We start from the raw sequence: 18,114 nt of genomic DNA, 5'->3' as shown, positions 1-18,114 counted from the left end.
GGTCTTCTGTATATAAAAATAATTAAAAGTGAATCTTAATGAAGAATGGGATGGGAGAGGGAGTAAGAGGTGGGATGGTTTGGGGGTGGGAGGGCAGGTTTGGAGGGAAGAACTGCTATAATCCAAAAGTTGACTTTATGAAATTTGTATTTATTAAATAAAAGCTTTCTATAAAAAAATAGTAAACTACCTATAAAACTGTATGTAAATCTGAATACATATTTATGTTTTTATTTTGTTTTCATTTTAGGTATTACTATCATTGCTGTAATTGATTTTCTACAGTTATCTGTAAATATGTGAAAGGATATTACTAAGAAAAGATGCATATCAGTCAGATTGCTTAATCAAAAGATGTGTTTAAGTATTCATAAATAGCATGAAATGTCTCTTAAAAAACTGAACTGTACAACTAAAAAAACTATATGTAAATACATAATATGTAACACATTAAAGAACAAAGGCCAGATCATCATCAAATGAGGATTTCTTCAGAAAAAAACATGAACCGTGTTTAAAGGGGGGAACTAGCAATAACAACTCAGAAAACAGGAATAGAACCAAGGACAGCCATTGCGTGACCCAAGAAAGCCCTTCTAGGTGATAGGACTTCAAAAAGAGAGTGGTAGCTTTGTTCTGCTTTGAACTTTATCCTAAGATCTGACTGGTTAGGGACAATCTTGTTTACTGGTTTGTGGGGAGCAACTGGGAGCAACTCGGACTAGACTAAGTTACTGGAATTAAGACTTATTCTATGCATCTGCTCTCCCACAATATGGCGCTGGGAGAGGAGGAAACAGCTTCTACACAGCTGCCTCCAGTTCAACCAATAAACAGCAGGACCTGCTCCTGATTGGAGGAGAGCAGCGTACTCGGCGTGTGGGTAGCAGAGTTGGGATTGGTGGAAAAGGACTATAAAGGAGGAGAGAGACAACATGCACCAGGAACATCTAAGGGGAACATCTATCTGAAGGAACGCCTGTGCAGCCCCCGAGAGAGCCGGCCGGCGGTGTGCCGCTCCCCCGCGGAAGTGGGGAAAGTGGCTAGGGGGAACTGCCCTTCCATGGAGGTGGAAGGGACGGTAGCCAACCCGGGAAGAACCAGCAGCAAACCCGGGGAGGGCCGAGCAGACGAAAGAACAACGCAGGGTCCTGTGTCGTTCCTCCACGAAGACAGGGAGCGACACTGGTTGACCAACTAACAAGGATTATGGAGCGATGTGTATTTAGCACTGACAGAACTGTACCACAGTAATAATTATATAATACTCACTGACATAAGGAAGAAAAGAAAGATAAGGGCTGAAGCTAAGAAAGAAAATTCCTGAGAAGAGCTGAAAAGAGAATTGGAACACCAGTGGTGGATTTAAGGATGTTCACTGTAAGATTCTCGTAAGTATTCTGTGTATTTAAAAATTTTCATTAAAACGTTAGAAGAGTAAATTACATTTGGCAAATATCAGACAAGAAGAAAAAAGAATTATGTGATTAAAGGTGTGTTTGAGAAAACTGGCCACCAGGGAACAGGACACATATTAAGACAAGTGAGGGGTAAGACATGATTTAACACTGATTTTTGTTCTTTGTTTTATTCCTTAGCAATATGGAAATCTTCATTGCTCCAATACTTTTGGAAACCATATAAAACAAGTCACAATAGGATATTACGGGGTTGGCACTGTAGTATAGTGGGTAAAGCTACCACCTGCAGTGCCAGCATCCCATATGGGGCCGGTTAAAGTCCCAGCTGCCCCACTTCAAATCCAGCTCTCTGCAGTGGCCTGGGAAAGCAGTAAAAGATGGCGCAAGTGCTTGTGCCCCTGCACCCATGTGGGAGACCAAGATGGAGTTCCAGGCTCCTGGCTTCAGCCTGGCCCATTCTTGGCTGTTACAGGCATTTGGGGAGGGACCCAACAGATGGGAGAGAGCTCTTACTCTGCCTTTCAAATAAATTAAACTTTTTTATAGGGCAGGTGGGGGAGATCAAAACTAAGAAAAAGTAGCAAGGCAAGAAAACAATAATATTCAAAATACTAAAAAGGGGAGGGCAGGTAAAAACAGGAAGAATATCAGAAAGCAGGTATGAGGCAATAAGGCAATGGGGAATGTCCCTAGTACATAGAAAGACCAGCGATGCAGTTTCTGGGGTGCGATCATCAGGAACACCTCTGCCCTCCTTCCTTCCCTGATATCTCACATTCTCGCCTGCTGTCAACACTGCTTCTTATTCATTCCTCTTAGCTTCTTTTCATAGCAACCCTGTGGCTGCCCTATTTTAGGATGGTACAAGCGTCTCATCTGGACTCGACAGTGAATGGAAAAGACCTTTTGCAGAAGAAGGAGATTCCAGGGCCTCATGACTAATACTATCCTGGCCCTTTCAAGATTCAAATACATTGCTTTCTTTAGACTACATATGTCTCTAAGTGAATATAACGCGTTAACTCAAATTCACATTAAGAGGTAGAGACCAACAGCATGGCTTTCCCTTGGACAGAGGTTGGGGAGAGGAAGTAGGAAGATTTCTGAATACAGCCGGGGAAGTAGACCCTGAAGGGGACTTCAGGTGAGAGGGAAGGTCGCAAAAAAGTGGGACTGAGAATTACACCATGTAACACACCAAACTTATGGTCAGCCCGGACTGTTACTATTCTTCACAGAATAATAAATATAAAACTTAGAAACACAGACTGTCACCAGAGGGAAGCACATTAAGGTTCTGATTAGTCTTTCAAAAAGAAAACCTGTCCAAACTATGGTTGGAAGATTCGGAAAGCGGCCCGCAGCCCACGGCCCGTGTATGGCAACTGCAAGTCCACGGGGAGCTCCAGCAGTGATGCAGGCTCAGTACTGGATAAACAGGCATGATTTAAGGAGAAAGCAATGATAAGAAACTCCTCTGGAATGAGTGGGGCTATGCGCCTTTAAACTTATAATATAAGTGCCAAGTGCATGCACATGTGCACACGCACATTTGTTGAAATGGCAACAAAGGCCAAGCTGGCAACGCAGGGTAATAAATAAATAAGTACAGCCAAGAGGTCAGAGTACAAAGCAGCTCACACTGGGCATCCTGGAGACTCAGGCAGATGGAACACAGCACTCTCCGGACTAAGTGTTTGCTGCAAAAGAAAGACTGAGGATTATGGTGAGCCTCTGGTGAATATTACAGCATGTGGAGCTCGGGTGTCATTTAGATTGCTCCCCACACATAAAGGCCTTGTTCTGATTTTGGCTCACTTGCCTATATATCAGACAAGATGAGGGGCTTTCAAAAGCTTATGGAAAAATGTTTGTGAAAAAAAAAAAGCACTGATTTCAAAAAATCATTGTTCCAAAATAAAATAAACTTCTCTGGAATTCCATTTTCAGTGTGCTTTTTAAAGGTCCCTCCTAGTGTTCAAGATACCTGTGAAATTTCATCAGCGTGCAGTGCTCTTAAGTTGCTACATATCTGTCAATTAAACATTCAACATCACTCATAGAGGCCTAAGTTCTATCATTCAACATTTTATCGTTGGACGCAGACATCTACCATGGAATACAATGATCCCTCCTAAATAATTTTAAAAGGCCATGAGAACTTGATGAAATAAAGCAAAGGAAGATGTCACCCGATTATCCATGATATTATTTTGTATATCCTGCAAGACACTTGATCAGTGAAAGGCTACAGCTATCCAATACAGTAGAGTATGGCATCATGTGGCACTCCATCAGTTTGACTGAAGACTCTTTAAAGGAGTCAGTGTAGTAAAAGGTGTGATAACGCAGAAGTAGACAGCAACTCAAATAGACCAAAATTCAGTTTAACATCTTGCAAATCAATCAATGCACTAAAATACAGGAAAATAGTACAGAAGTAGATACATACATGAATAGGACAAATATAAGTTGTGATGGCTCTAAAATGTCTACAAATTAATTTTTTTAAGATTTATTTTATTTATCTGAAAGGCAGAGTGACAGAGAATGAGGGAGAGATCTTTCATCCACTGATTCATTCCCCAAATGGCCAAAATGGCCAGAGCTGGGCCAGGCCAAAGCCAGAAGCTGGAAACTCCATCCAGATCTATTATATGAGTGGCCAGGACCCAAGTACTTGGCCCACTCTTCCACTGCTTTCCCAGGGTGCATTAGTGGAGCAGCCAGGAATTGAACCAGCACTCTGATACAAGATGCTGGTATTGCAGGCTTAACTCACTGCGCCACAACTCCAGCCCTGTCCACAAATTCTTAAACAAATTCTTCAAATTGTGGAGCCTTATTCCCTTCCCCTATGGCTGGATTGGACTTGGTGACTTGCTTCCACCAACCAGTAAGCAACACAAGTGATACTATCTAATCTCTGAGGCTAGTCACAGAAAGGAGATCTTCTTCCAGGCTGCTTCTCCTGTCTCTCAAATTACTGCTTCTTTGCAATCCAGTGCACCTGGTCATGGGATGGCCAACCCAGCAGAAACCCTCCCCACCCTGCCAGCAGCCAGCAGTCAACATCAGCCAGGGGAGCAAGTCACCTGCAGGGCAGATCCTCCAGCCTCTGGTCAGCCTTCTGATAACTGTGACTCAGGCTGAAATCCCAGCTTCAACCTAAAGAGAGCCGCTGCACCAGAGCTGCACAGCTGAGCTGCCTAACTTCTGACTCACACAAGCTATGAGAGATAACAAATGGTTCAGACACTAAATTTTGGGGGAATCTGTTTGCAGAAATAACTAATACATTACTGAACCCAGAAAAAATACACAGAGACCGGAAGAAACTTGGTGAGAGTTTGAGAGGATAAAATATACAATTCACACTGGGAAGAAAGAGAGCTGAATTAACAAATCACAATGAAACAACCTGTCACAGGGGCCGGCCCTGTGGTGCAGAGGGTAAAGCTGCTGCCTGTGACACCAGCATCCCATATGGTTGCCAGTTTGTGTCCCCGCTGCTCCACTTCTGATCCAGCTCTCTGCTACGGCCTGGGAAAGCAGAAGATGGCCCAAGTGCTTGGGGCCCTGCACTCATGTGAGAGACCCGGAAGAAAAAGCTCTGGGCTCCTGGATTTGGCATGGCACAGCCCTGGCCACTGCAGCCATTTTGGAAGTGAACCAGCAGATGGAAGATCTTTCTCTCTCCTGCCTCCCTCTCCCCAGGTAACTCTTTCAAATAAAAAAAAATACATAAATAAATAAAATTTTAAAAAAATAAAAATACAAAAAAAAACATGGATTTTTGTTTATGGATAAGAATGAGGGCTGCCGGCGCCGTGGCTCACTAGGCTAATCCTCCGCCTTGCGGCGCTGGCACATCGGGTTCTAGTCCCGGCCGGGGAGCCGGATTCTGTCCCGGTTGCCCCTCTTCCAGGCCAGCTCTCTGCTGTGGCCAGGGAGTGCAGTGGAGGATGGCCCAAGTGCTTGGGTCCTGCACCCCATGGGAGACCAGGATAAGCACCTGGCTCCTGCCATCGGAGCAGCGCGGTGCGCCAGCCGCAGCGCGCCGGCCACGGCCGCCATTGGAGGGTGAACCAACGGCAAAGGAAGACCTTTCTCTCTGTCTCTCTGTCTCTCTCTCATTGTCCACTCTGCCTGTCAAAAAAAAAAAAAAAAAAAGAATGAGGGCTTTCTGCACATTTTATAAAACCCAGAGAACATACAAGAAAAATACTAATGGATTTGACTACCTAAAAATCAAAATATCAGGGTGGTGTTTGGCATGCAGTGAAGACGCTTCTTGGGATGCCCACATGCCACACTGGAGTACTGAGGTTTGAGTCCCTGTTCCACTCCTGATTCCAGCTGGGTGGCTGCAGGCGATTGCTCAAGTTGTTGGGTTCCTGCCACCCATGTAGGAGACCTGGATTGCATTATGAACTCCCAGTTTGGGACTGGCCCAGCCACAGGCATTTGGGGAATGAACCAGCAGATAAGAGATCTCTGTCTGTTCTCTTTCTGTCTCTCTGCCTCTCAAATAAATTACTTTCTTAAAAAAATCAAAACATACCATAAATAAGAACATCAGTGTAACATAAAAAATTATAACATATTACAAAGGCTCATTATCTCCAAAATATATAATTATTATAAATTACAGGAAAAAAGACAAAAGTCCTAATAGTAAAAAGGTGGCAAATATATGAAAGGTATTTTATTGAAAGCAATATATTTATAGTACACAGCAATATATGTTCAACCACACTACTAATAAAGAATACAAAACAATCAGAATAAGTTGCATTTTAGCCTATGACTGGCAGAGAATTTTTAAACAGTGGGGAAGAACACTCTCTTGTGATCTCCTGGAATGTAAGACATAGCCTTTCTTGATGCAGTGTGGCACTGTGTACCAAATGTTTCATAAGCCACCTTCACAAGCACAGACACCACTGTTAGAGTTTCTTTTAAGATGCAAAGATCTGCAAAAAGATAGGGTAAGTGTCGAAGAGATTTCACAAATAAGACCAATGTAAGCAAATAATGAAGGATAGAATTAAAAGGGAGAGAATGATTCTGTGGGGGAAGCAGGACACACAGCAGACTCATAGAATGGCAAACGCCGCAAACAGCACTCTGGCCTCAGAATCAACCCATGGGGCTTCGGATCTGGCTAAAAGGCCCATGAGAGTCTCACAGGCATGGAAAGCCATGACACGGTGGCAAATACAATCTAAATGAAAGATCCTGGTGAACAAGACCCCAGCAGAAGGAACAGGCCATCAAGGAGGGAGGCGCCTTTCTCCGAAGGGAGGAAGGAACCTCCACTGTGACACGGCGTTGACTAAGCAAGTTCAGAGTCGGTGAACTCAAGGGGCTTCCATAGCCTAGACAGCTCATGGCAAGAACCTCCGGTGATTGCTGACATCATGAATAAGAGTGCCAACTGTTAAATCAACAACGGGAGTCACTGGGTACATGCTCCCCACTTAGGATCTCTGTCCTTAATGTGTTTTACTATGAAACTTAAAAACAACACTACTAGTTGAACAATACCCTATACCTTGTGCGGTTGTGTGAGTGCAGCCTGTTGAAATCCTTGCTTAGTGTATACTAAGTTGATCTTCTCTATATGAAGGTAATTGAAAATGAAAGGGCAGGATGGGAGAGGGAGTGGGAGAGGGGAGGGCTGCGGGAGGGAGGGAGGTTATGGGGGGAAGCCACAACAATACAAAAGTTGCATTTTGTAAAATCACATTTATTAAATAAAAAAATAAATAAATAAATAAATAAGATGCAAAGATCTGGCCTATGCAGTGGCTCACTTGGCTAATCCTCCACCTGCGGTGCCGGCACCCCGGGTTCTAGTCCCAGTTGGGGCACCAGTTCTGTCCCGGTTGCTCCTCTTCCAGTCCAGCTCTCTGCTGTGGCCCCCGAAGGCAGTGGAGGATGGCCCAGGTGCTTGGGCCCTGCACCCGCATGGGAGACCAGGAGGAAGCACCTGGCTCCTGGCTTCCTGATCGGCACGCACCAGCCAGCAGTGACCATTTGAGGGATGAACCAATGGAAGGAAGACCTTTCTCTCTGTCTCTCTCTCTCACTGTCTAACTCTGCCTGTCAAAAAAAAAAAAAAAAAAAAAAAAAGATGCAAAGATCTGATCAAAGACTCTCAATTCACTATTATTCACCCCAATGAAAAATTGAAAACAGTCTAAATGTCCCCTTAAACATAAATAATTATGACATGCACACAGTTGGAGTAATTTACAATTATTAAAAGGACAATATATAGTCATATTGCTCGATATTGTTTAAAAAAAGATTGAAAAATTGTTTTTATATGAATCAATTTATGTGAAATTTACACACACACAGTTAGCATCATCATTATCAAGTGGTCAGGTGATAAAGAATATGAACCAAAATGATGGCCGTGGTATTTATTTGAAGTCAAGTTACTTTCTTTTTTATATTTTTCCATATTACCTAAAATTTTCAATAATGGATATACATCATATTTACATGTGAAAACAAAATTAACATTATAGGCTTTTGTTTCCATATTTCTTTGGGGTAAGAAATCAATGTCAATACAATGTGCCTGTTGTGTTGGTTCTTCTGCAATTTCCCCCAGCACAAAGATTTTTTACCTGATCATGAGCAAGTTTGCTAACAAGTAAACAGAAAGACTCATTTAGTAGCTTTGAGACTCTCCACTGTTAAGCTATCTGAGGAGGCTCACAGTGCAAATGAAGAAATGCAAAGACATTTTCCCTGTGACAGAAACAAAGTAAAGTTGATAAGTCAACACCCTGGGGCAGACTTTTAACTTTGATGAAATTGGTCTGTTAGAAGAAGAGATGTCTTTAAGTACATACAACTCACAGGAAGAAAATCAGGATTTAAGGTTAAGACTGAGTAATGCTGGTGCAAATGTCAGTGGAGATTTAACAGTGCTATTGTTTTTCATATGACTGCTATTTTGTTAGGTCTTTTTTTTATTTTTTTTAACAAAATTCCACTGGTTTGAAATGATCTGTTCCAGCTGTATTTTTCTTATAATGTTCAGGGCTTGATTTTGTGAAATTTTCAGAAATGCATAAAAGACATTATCAACAGAAATGTCTCTGCTATCCTAAATAAAATGCAATGAGACAGAGAATCATTCCATGAGGAAAAATAATAAAATGGAAAAGAAAAAGGAAGGGTGAGAGGGAGGGGAAAAAGGGAGGGAGGAAGGAAAGAGAGAAAAACTTTACATTTGATTTTGCTTCACTGACAGCTTCTAATGAAAGACTTTAAAGTAGGACAAAACACTCTCATTAATATCCTTGATTTATACTGCACATGATGGTCATTAGAAAGGGTCTTTGCTCCACTGGATGCTTTAAATTCTAAACAAGACAGAAGCAGTCATCAGAGGAGGTTGGAGGAGGGGCTAATCCAATTAACTTCAGAAGGCAGGCCTCAGTGTGGTGGGGCAGGGGAGAGGAGACAAGCAAAAAATGAAACAACTCTGAAGCCATTGTAGATACACTGTAGGACTCAACAGAGGAGGGACAGTGTTGGTGCAGGTGCTCACTGTATTTACAGGCAAAATAAATACACAAGGGGAAGCCAAGAAAGAATGGGGGGAGGAGGAGTGGTTCCCTAGAAGCAAGGTATGGAAGCAGCAGGGAACACATCTAGTATCCAGCACCTAGGTTCTGGATCATTCCCCACCATTAGGAACCAGGGCTCTCCTGAGAAAGGGGGCTGGGCCTGGGGCAGGGACAGTATAGGCATAAGATAAGCCTGGAATATCTTATGCCACCAGGAAGTGCTCAGAACAAAAGGATGGAAGGACATCAAAAGGACACAGGAACCTGAAGGTATTTTCACTAGCTGAATACAGGAATGGTCATCTAAATAAAGCTTGTCATGATCACAAAGCAGTCAAAATTAGCTGTTGGTAGCTTTGGGATCCGCATGGAGGGAAGGCCTATACTTCCGGTAGTGGAAAGTTCCTACCTGTACTTCCCAGAAAGAAAAGTCCTTGTCAAGGTCCCTGCCAGTGCCTAAAGGTCAACCAATGAGGATCAGACCCATCTCAACCTTTAACCCCCACGCCCTGAATCTATAAAAGGAGCTCTCCCAATCTCTGACACACGACTTCCCCAGCCCAGCTCTGTTGCTCTGTTGGGACTGGGGAACCTTGCCCTGGAGCGGAACCCCAATAAAAGCCTGTGAATTAATTGATTCGTCTGCCTGGGAAGATCTGTTACGCGCCGGACACCTTGCAGCTATGAATTGGCTTATTTTCTAAATTTGAGCAACATGAGAGAAATACGAGTTTACCTGCAAAAAAGTAAATTAGGCGATATTAATTTTACTTAAGTAATTAATACCATGAAAAAAAGTTTTCACTTTCATTAACTGTTAGGTTAAATAAAATACAAAACTACTACTTTAAAATAAGTTCCCTCTGTGATCATTCTCAGGAATATGTTAGACTTGAAGTTCCTTTGCAGATATGAAAAAATTTCAATTCAGAGACTGACATTGTGGCAAGGAGGATTAAGCCACCTGCAACACCAGCTTCTCATGTTATTATGGGGAAATGGCAGCGGGGAAATTATTGTTACCTCCGTTCTTTGTCTCACAGGGAAGAAGAATTTCCAAGCGGACAGCAGAGAGATTTACATAGATTTATTAGAGTCAAAGACCTCCAGCCAGAGCAGCATGGAGGGGGCTTCCAAGAGAGAAAGAAACCCAGAGGGGCTGGTGGTAGTGGGGTTTTTAAGTACAATTTGAAGGGAAAAAAAAAAAAAAGAAAGAAAAACCTGGACAATCAGATTGGCATTCAGTTACCAAGCTGGGACAAAACCCTTCAAAAAGCCTGATTACAATTCTCCATCCTGTCTGGCCTGCTCTTGATAAAACAAAAAACCATCAAGAAGGGTGGGATAAGTAACTTGTTTTTACAATAAGCTATGAGCTCAGGAAGAGCTCCCTTGCAATTCTCATGGTAAATTTAGAGATTCCTAAGGAAGGAGGGTGGCCTGTTTGTTCCAGCTAAAGATAATGTTTTGGGGAAGGAAGCAAATATTTTACACCCCAAATTCCATTGGGATCCTCTGACTACCTATTACCCATTTGACTCCTCACAATGTCAGGGTGCTGGTTGAGTCAGGGGCTGCCTTTAATCCAGCTTCCTACTAATATGCCTGGGAAAGCAGTGGAGGATGGCCCCAGTGCTTAGAGCTCTGCCATTCATGTGGAATGGAGTTCTGCACTCCTTGTCATTTAGGGAGTAAACCAAAAGATGGAAGATTCTCTCAATCTCATACTCTCACTCTTGCTCTCGTTCTGCCTTTCAAACAATAAATAAACCTTAAAAAATAATTCAATTCAAAAATTTTCTTTCTACACTCATTTTTAAAGAAAAAAATGTTCGTCTGAGTTAAAGTTTTTCACTATTCTTTGATTATTAAATCTAGTACCCATCTTTTGAATGAATTTGAGAAGCAGTAATAAAATGGAAACTTGTGAATTTGAAACATTCAAAATTTTATTAAGCACACTAGTACTAATGTACAATGATGGAACTCTTGCAGGTTTGTCAAGAAAAAGCCAGCACTGAAATTATCTCAGTCTAAAGGACATGCTGGATGTTGGGAAGGACAGAGAAATTATCACACAATCACACACACATACAAACTGAGTCAGCTTCACTTTCTTTGGTAAATATTCATAGAATACCTGCTATGTGCATCTACCAGTTTCAAACAATGAAGATGTATCTGTGTATCTATATAGATATTGAACACTACATACTGTTCTGGTGAATTCTTGTAGCCTTGTGATAAGCTTAAGAGGGCCATAAAAAGTAAAACAAAGATACATTTTATAAAGGAGAGCAGCAATCAAGGGTGTTAGGAAAAGAGAAACTATGCAGCTGGCGCCTCAGCTTGTTAGGAAACTGGCACAGTTTTAGCCAGGTGGCGGCAAGGCCCAGCTACCTGAGCCAGGCTCCACCCCCATCCTAATTGGATTCACTGCTCCCGATTCCCTGCCTGCCCTCGGGCGAAGTTTTAAAAGGGCCTGTTCCTGAACGCGTGCTCTTAGCTCTTGGTTATTCTCTCTTGGCTCTGCTCTCCTCTCTCCTCTTCTCTGCTCTATCTTCTCTCCTTGCTAGCTCCTCTCCTGTTTCTCTCTTATATTCTCTTTCTCTCTTTCCCTTCGCCACCCCTTCACTCTGGTCTGTTGGGTGTTCCCCAATAAACCCTTTCCCTTACTCCGGTGTCCAGTGTGTTTTGCGACGGCTAACATCAATATATAACACAGCTCACTTGGCTAATCCTCCACCTGCGGCGCAGGCACACCGGGTTCTAGTCCCGGTTGGGGCACCGGTTCTGTCCTGGTTGCTCCTCTTCCAGTCCAGCTCTCTGCTGTGGCCTGGGAAGGCAGTGGAGGATGGCTCAAGTGCTTGGGCCCTGCACCCACATGGGAGACCAGGAAGAAGCACCTGGCTCCTGGCTGCGGATCGGCGCAGCGCACCAGCCGCAATTGCCATTTGGGGAGTGAACCAATGGAAGGAAGATCTTTTTCTCTCTCTCTCACTGTCTAACTCTGCCTGTCAAAAATAATAATAATAATAATCCTTCTCTGGCTCCCCATTTCCTACAGCACAACATCAAGCTGCTTAGGATTAGCGCCCAAGGCTATGATGAGATTCCTAGACCCATCACTCCCACTTTCATTAGCACATCAGGTACCAACAATGTGTCATGCTTGCAATTATCTTGCTCTTTACACATGCTCACCCTTCCTACCTTTTCTTTGGTTAATCATTCAGGTTAGCTTACAAGCCACTCTACTGGGAAGTTCACCCTGATTCCCCAAGTCTCAATGAGGTGCCTTTCATTTCGTATGTGTTCCCACTAACCTGGCGGTCTCATCCTGACCCCCAGTGAGCCAAGAGCTCAGTGAGGGCAGAGGCTCTTGCTCACTGCCATACTTCTGTGCCTTGCATTTATGTATTGAATGTTTAGTACAGTTCTGTTGAGAAAATAAGTCTCTTCCAAAAATTTAATGCTAAAAATGATTTCGAAAAATCAATTACTTAGGTGAGCTAACCTCATAATTTCCTGCCCATGTAGACTACCCACATCATATTCAGGGTGTGAAGGATACTGTGGAGGTACAGACTGAGAGAAAGGTATTACTCAATCTCATGCCACAAATCACATACATATGTGCATGTGTGCCTGTATCTGATTCTACTCATCTCTAACCTGATAGCTTTCCTTCACAGGTGAAGACATTTATGGACAAAGTGATTTTTGAAGACATTAAACATATCTATACACCATGCACTTCAAGAAGTTTTGGGTGCTCTCTTATTCAGTAAGTCACAGCACAGCACTCATGTTTAAAGGCAATAAAGATGGGTAACAAGGATCAAATAGTTTCCATAACCCATTCAAACTCTGAGGCATTAAGAATTTTTCCAATTAACAGCTTATTTTTAGCAGGCATGTAGCTTGCTTGCCCTTAAAACCAATGTGTTTCAATCTGGGCTCCACAGCGCCATAATGATTCCCTGGGGACTCAGGGCCAGAGGGAGCAGGCACTAAATGAGCACAGCTCTGAGCTCAAGCTCCGGCCTTCTGCTTCAATCAGGAGCCACTCTGCTTTTATCTACCTGTTTCTTTTCTTTTCTTTTCTTTTTAACTGATGGAATTCCAAACAAGATTTTCTTTGAAGAAGGGTTCACTACATTAAAATAAGAAGAAAAAAATGAAAACAGGTTAAAAACCACAGGCTTAAAGAATCAGCAGTAGATTGGGGTTTCACTATATAATTCAAGTCCTAAGGTCTTTCATATTTCTTGGTTAGACTAAATTCATCTCTGTCAGCTTTACAGACTTTTATTTGTACTAAAATGAGAAACACGATTTGAATGCAGAAATACCCAGGTAGAAGGAACTACAAAGGTTTTGAGGGGTATATTTATTCTCTGAGGCTATTTCAAAATGTATTTATCTTATTATGTTTAATGGCATTATTTATGTACCAGGCTTCAAGATAATGATTCATAATACAGAACACCAAAATGATATAATTGAACAATAGAAGAGCTCACTGTAAATACCAGCTGCTGCTATGTTTTATATACTATAGACAAATATCTCACTCACTTGAACAGTTTCCTTCTAAAACATCACCTTAAATGGAAAGATCCACCAAACTCACACTTAACGAGCGATCTTAGTTATTTTGCCAGTCAAGAAACAAAAAGGGAACAGGTGAACCGAATCCAGTGGGTACTTCATCACACATCATTCCGAAGAGCGGAGGGGAGAATCCCACCTGCTGGGGTCCCGAGCAGAAAAGGGATGCCCGCCCAGAGGAACCCACCCCATCCTGGACATAGCAGCGTGGCACTACAGAAAAGCATTCACCTGAAGTATCAAGTTCCCGCGCTGAAGCCTTACATGTTAGGTGAATCTGAATTAGAGTTAAATAATTCATAAGATCTGAGCTGAGAAGCAACCAGCCTGTCATCTCTTCTGGGAACCGAGCACTTCCACTTACTGTGCCCTCTTCCACCTCAAAACTCTGCTGGCATTCACCAGCCACTCTCACTGGGCACCCAGTCTTGTCAGCTGCCTTTGTTTAGGTATGTCCATTCTCGCCAACTGCACTTTAAGCCCCTGAAGGATCATATTCCATCCCTTTCTATATCCTAAAGTTCCTAGAATTTTCCTAAGTATTGGCAAGTGCTAAATAAGTGTTATCTTCACGGCTTATTTCATTGTAAATATGGTTTATATGACCACACACCAAGTTGACAGAAAGTCAGGGGTTAGGGCTGTTTCAGTCACTCCATACCTTTTTGACAGGCAGAGTGGATAGTGAGAGAGAGAGAGAGACAGAGAGAAAGGTCTTCCTTTTGCCGTTGGTTCACCCTCCAATGGCCGCCACGGCTGGCACGCTGCGGCCAGCGCACCGCGCTGATCCGAAGGCAGGAGCCAGGTGCTTCTCCTGGTCTCCCATGGGGTGCAGGGCCCAAGGACTTGGGCCATCCTCCACTGCCTTCTCGGGCCACAGCAGAGAGCTGGCCTGGAAGAGGGGCAACCGGGAAAGAATCCGGCACCCAACCAGGATTAGAACCCGGTGTGCCAGCGCCGCTAGGTAACTCCATACCTTTCAATATCTGCAAGGGAGAACAGGAGAACCCCAAATCAGGCTGTACTGAAAGGCATGCAGTCCGTGTGACAGTACCCACCTCCATGCATGCATCACCCCCAAAGAACCAAGTGCTCATCCCGTTCTGGGCTCACCCTTTTCTCCTTCTCCCATTCAGGCCCAAGTAAGAAAACAAAATCCGGATTCAAGTGCTAGCTATACCTACAGTAGGCAATTCACTTCATATATCTGAATGCACTGTCTCTAAGGTTCTTCATTCCAACTGTCTATGACTCCATCAATCTAACCTCAGGTCCTCCCCTTTCATACCAGAGCAGCCCTTCCTTCTCCTTACTAAAAATAACTCTCTCCTTAAGTGTGTGCCATCATCACCATCACTGCGCCCCCATGCAAGAATGTATCTGACTTCTGCTGCATAGTCAACACGCTCACAAAATTATATCACTTCTAATGATGACACTGATAAATTTCTTCTCTGACCTTTACTTCACACCCCTGTGCTTGTTCTAAACACATGTCGAGTAGCTGACTGGGCAGTGTGGGAAAGACACACACTTGAGGAAGCTTCTAATATCATTCTTGCTTTCAGCAGCAAAGTACGATTCCTTTTGCAAATAAGCACCAATAATAATAAATAAAACTAAATGATATTCACATTGCCCACCAAAAGGGTTGTTTTCATCTCATCAACAGCTCAGTAGCCCTGAGAACAATCCCCTGATCTCTCCCATTTTGTAAGAAACTTATTTTTATTGTCTCAACATCAAATGACATTAGTGTCATGATGGCTGTTAGGGTAAATGACTTAGAAAGAAAACCCAGTAACAATTTTGATAGGTTTTAGTGAATATATGAGATAGATAAAAATATATGAGCCATATAGAAATTTGACGCAATTTAAATTAATATCTATCAATTTTGAATAATGAAGTTTTTCAGAACCTAATGTAGCCTTGCTCTGCAAGAGGACTACGCGTATCACCCAAATACCTTTCCCTAGCCAAGTAATTTGCTATCCAGTTAATTCAAAAGAAAAGTTGCAAGGTGGGCATTTGGCACAGCTTGGGACTGCCTGAACCTGGCTACTCCACCTTGATCCAGCTTCTTCTTAATGCACACTCTGAGAGGCAGTGGATGATGGCTGAAGTAACTAGATCCCTGCCACCCACACAGGGGATATGGATTGAGTTGCATGCTCCTGGCCACAGCTGTTGAAGGCATTTAGGGAGTGAGCCAGCTGAGGGAAGATCTCTCTGTTTCTGCCTTGAAAATAAAATAAGTAAAAATCTTAGATAGAATAGATAAATAAGGAAAAGTGGCAATTTAACCTCTTCATATCAAACAAAAGCAGGCATACTAAAATTGCAAATGAAAAGTCAGGTTTGTAAGTGAGATGTACATAAAAAAACACTCCAAGAAATATTTAAAAGATTATTTTTCCCTCAGCCAAAATGACATCAACATTTTGCTGCATTTTGGCTGTTGATTTCAAGAGTAATCAGTATAAATAGTCACAACTGTTGACTAATGGTACAGTGAAGTTTTCTTTTATCTTCTTAAATAAAGATAATTATTCTATCACAAAATCAGTCAGGGGGCCGCCATTGTGGTGTAGCAGGTAAAGCCACCACCTGCAGTGCTGGCATCCCATATGGGCCATGGTTCGAGTCCCGGCTACTCCACTTCCAATCCAGCTCTCTGCTATGGCCTGGAAAAGCGGTAGAAGATAGCCCAAGACCTGGAAGAAGCTCTTGGTTCCTGATTTCAGGTCGGCCCAGCTCTGGCCATTGTGGCCATTTGGGGAGTAAACAGCAGATGGAAGACCCTTCTCTCTATATATATATACCTCTCTCTGTAATTCTGTCTTTCAAATAAATGAAAAAAATAAATCTTTAAAAAAAATCAGTGAGAATTACTCTCCCACAACTATGATTAAATCTGCAAACTCTGAAGCATAAATTGGGAAAAGAAAACTTAAAGTTTTGGGCCGGCGCCACGACTCACTAGGCTAATCCTCCGCCTTGCAGCACGCCGGCACACCAGTCGGGGCGCCGGATTCTGTCCCGGTTGCCCCTCTTCCAGGCCAGCTCTCTGCTGTGGCCAGAGAGTGCAGTGGAGGATGGCCCAAGTCCTTGGGCTCTGCACCCCATGGGAGACCAGGATAAGTACCTGGCTCCTGGCTTCGGATCAGCGCAGTGCACTGGCCGCAGAGCGCCGGCCGCGGCGGCCACTGGAGGGTGAACCAACGGCAAAGGAAGACCTTTCTCTCTGTCTCTCTCTCTCACTGTCTACCCTGTCAAAAAAAAAAAAAAAAAAAAAAAAGAAAACTTAAAGTTTTATTGTGAAACCAATGAGATAAACATTTCAGTCTAGGAAGAATTTCTTTGTTGTCCAAAACATTTCAGAACTGTATTAAAGAGAATAAAATATTAACACTTTATTACTCTAGTTACCTCATTTAATACTTCTATTTACCCTGTCTTCAATCCCCATTGTAAAAGATATAAGCACATGCTCAGCGTGTTTAAGCATTCTTCCTCCATTTCACACAAAATTTTTTTTCTTTTTTTTGACAGGCAGAGTGGACAGTGAGAGAGAGAAAGAAAGGTCTTCCTCTGCCGTTGGTTCACCCTCCAATGGCCGCCGCAGCTGGCGTGCTGCGGCCGGCGCACCGCGCTGATCCGACCCCAGGAGCCAGGTGCTTCTCCTGGTCTCCCGTGGGGTGCAAGGCCCAACCACTTGGGCCATCCTCCACTGCACTCCCGGGCCACAGCAGAGAGCTGGCCTGGAAGAGGGGCAACCAGGACAGAATCCGGCGCCCCGACCGGGACTAGAACCCGGTGTGCCGGCGCCGCTAGGCGGAGGATTAGCCTAGTGAGCCGTGGCGCCGGCTCACACAAATTTAATAAACAGCAGAGCTGAGCTGGCGCCACGGCTCACTAGGCTAATCCTCTGCCTGCGGTGCCAACACCCCAGGTTCTAGTCCCAGTTGGGGCACCGGATTCTGTCCCGGTTGCTCCGCTTCCAGTGTAGCTCTCTGCTGTGGCCCGGGAGTGCAGTGGAGGATGGCCCAAGTCCCTGGGCCCTGAACTCGCATGGGAGACCAGGAGGAAGCACCTGGCTCCTGGCTTCGGATCGGCACAGCACACCAGCCGTGGCGGCCATCTGGGGGGTGAACCAATGGAAGGAAGACCTTTCTCTCTGTCTCTCTCTCACTGTCCAACTCTGCCTGTCAAAAAATAAAAAAAATAAACAGCAGAGCTGAATCCAGATTGTTCCAGCCTATGGCCTGTGTATTTAACCACCACACCATGCTGCCTCCCTGTTATTCGCCACTCCCAGCATACAGACACTGCTCCCAATAAACTCAGGACAGAATGAGTTACTCATTTCATAACTCCTCCTGTAGCATTCAGATGCAACCTATTTGAAAAAAAAAAAAATGTGGAATGGACAGCTTAATCCACTATGTAGAAGGTAAATGCTGAGATCTCATTTGTCTGGA

The 18,114-nt window shown here is 43.5% G+C and overlaps 1 protein-coding gene across 11 annotated transcripts in view; it reads right to left on the bottom strand.

The window, feature by feature from the left end:
- The window catches only part of IMMP2L (inner mitochondrial membrane peptidase subunit 2), a 1,052,378-nt gene that overhangs the window by 1,005,002 nt on the left and 29,262 nt on the right, over positions 1–18,114 (bottom strand). For 4 of the 11 annotated variants that reach the window (XM_089329399.1, XM_089329403.1, XM_089329400.1 and 1 more), the window contains exon 3: positions 14,292–14,616. The exons of 4 other annotated variants lie outside the window; for them this stretch is intronic. In XM_089329399.1, the coding sequence (XP_089185525.1) occupies positions 14,292–14,604 (313 nt within the window). In that variant the 5' untranslated portion in view covers positions 14,605–14,616. Of the gene's footprint in view, positions 1–13,861; positions 13,998–14,291; positions 14,617–18,114 lie in introns of those variants that run through there. 3 more of the 11 variants (XM_008258379.4, XM_089329404.1, XM_089329401.1) reach the window with 2 other exon arrangements.

This window comes from Oryctolagus cuniculus, chromosome 3, assembly GCF_051225735.1.
Source record: "Oryctolagus cuniculus isolate XC-2025 breed Fujian yellow rabbit chromosome 3, ASM5122573v1, whole genome shotgun sequence".
NCBI classification, from domain to species: domain Eukaryota; kingdom Metazoa; phylum Chordata; class Mammalia; order Lagomorpha; family Leporidae; genus Oryctolagus; species Oryctolagus cuniculus.
Note: the sequence above shows the minus strand (reverse complement) of the source record. Positions and strands in the feature narration are given on the sequence as shown.